Below are 1,637 nucleotides of genomic sequence, written 5' to 3' on the forward strand. Positions count from 1 at the left end.
GTTGTGGTTCTACCATTACCACCATCTGTCCATCTTCCCAGACTGAAATTCTATGCCCATTAAATAACAACTTTGATTCCTTCCTTTAGTCTCTGACAACCACCATTCTACTTTCTGTCTCTATGATTTTGACTATACAACGTAGCTCATATAAGTGAAATCACAGAATATTTATCCTTTTGTGACTGGCTTATTTTTCTTAGTGTAATGTCTTCAAGGTATATCTATGTTGTGGCATGTGTCTGAATGTCCATGCTTTCTGAGGGTGTATACTATTCCATTGTATATTTATGTTTATCCATTTATCTGCCAGTGAACACTTGGGTTGCTTCTACCTTTTGGCTTTTGTGCATAATGCTGCTATGAACATTGATGCACAAGCATATGTTCAAGTTATTGTCTTCAATGTTTTTGGATATATACACAGAGTGAAATTGAATTGCTGGATCATACTATAATTCTGTGGTTAACTTTTGAAGAACCACCATACTGTTTTTCACAGCAGCTGCACTATTTTACGTGGTTGCAAGCAATGCATCAAAGTCCAATTTCTCCATATCCTCTATGACACTTGTTTTGTTTTTGATAAGAGCCATTCTAATGGATGTGCAGGGGTATCTCATTGTGGGTTTGATTTGCACTTCCCTTATGATGAATGGTGTAAAGTATCTTTTTATGGACTTATTGTCTATTTGCATGTCTTCTTTGAAGAAATGTCTATTCAATGCCTTTGCCCATTTTTAAATGGTATATTCTCCTTTTATCTCACACATACCACCCACAGTTGCAGAATTTGAGTTGTAGCCTGGGTGTGGTGTTTGGGCACAAAAAGCTGCTTACTTTGTAAGGTTACGATAAGAGAGAGACTGAGGTTTCATTTGCCTTGCAGAGGAACATACTTTGCACATGGAATAAATACTAATCATTTTGTGGAGTCTAGCAAGAAAAATCCACAAGCCACATTATTTAATTTTTTTTTCCACAAAAGAAAGATAAACAGGTTTAATCAAGGTTCTTCTCACCACATTGTAGGGTCTAACCCAGAGCACAGGGAGCCATGTGAATTCAGTACTTGGGATTTCAACTCATGTGGAGTGTCATTTTCCTGGTGGTGGTGGGTTTTCTCCTCAGCCACTTTCTTTCTTGCAGGTATATCACCCTTTTCCTCCTAGCCCTCCACCCACACATTACCATCCTGATATTAAATACCATTTCCTTTCCTCTTCCTCGTGCAGGTGGTTCTTCTTCTTCCCCTTCCTCCTCCTCTTGATTAGTTCCCGCTCTATGTCTTGCTTTTGGCTTTTCCTCTGATTCTTCTGGTTCGGGATCAAAGCTGAAAGTAAAGAAGTTGTAGGCCTCTTCTGGAGAAGGGTAGCCAGGTGGAACCTAACGAAAAGCAAGGAGCAATCGCAATTTCCCATTTATAAGCTGTAATGAGCTCTGCACAATTAACTGACAGCTGGCTTGATGCTAATACGATCAGGCGTATTCCAGGCCTCCGAAGCATACTGTCTTAGTTAAAGGTGTGAGATTACTGGTAATAAACTTTAATACCTGCCACAGGCAGTGGGAGGCCTCCTTTAATAGTAACTCTAATCAGTGACTTTTAAAAAAACCCAGCAATTATTTACATTCCA

At 39.2% G+C, this 1,637-nt stretch overlaps 1 protein-coding gene across 1 annotated transcript in view; it reads right to left on the minus strand.

The window, feature by feature from the left end:
* The window catches only part of CC2D2A (coiled-coil and C2 domain containing 2A), a 140,526-nt gene that overhangs the window by 91,459 nt on the left and 47,430 nt on the right, over window positions 1-1,637 (minus strand). Inside the window, exon 7 of the mRNA XM_011984135.1 lies at window positions 1,210-1,386. Coding sequence (XP_011839525.1) covers window positions 1,210-1,386 — 177 coding nt within the window. The remainder of the gene's footprint in view (window positions 1-1,209; window positions 1,387-1,637) is intronic.

Source organism: Mandrillus leucophaeus, unplaced genomic scaffold (assembly GCF_000951045.1).
Source record: "Mandrillus leucophaeus isolate KB7577 unplaced genomic scaffold, Mleu.le_1.0 Scaffold261, whole genome shotgun sequence".
NCBI lineage: Eukaryota > Metazoa > Chordata > Mammalia > Primates > Cercopithecidae > Mandrillus > Mandrillus leucophaeus.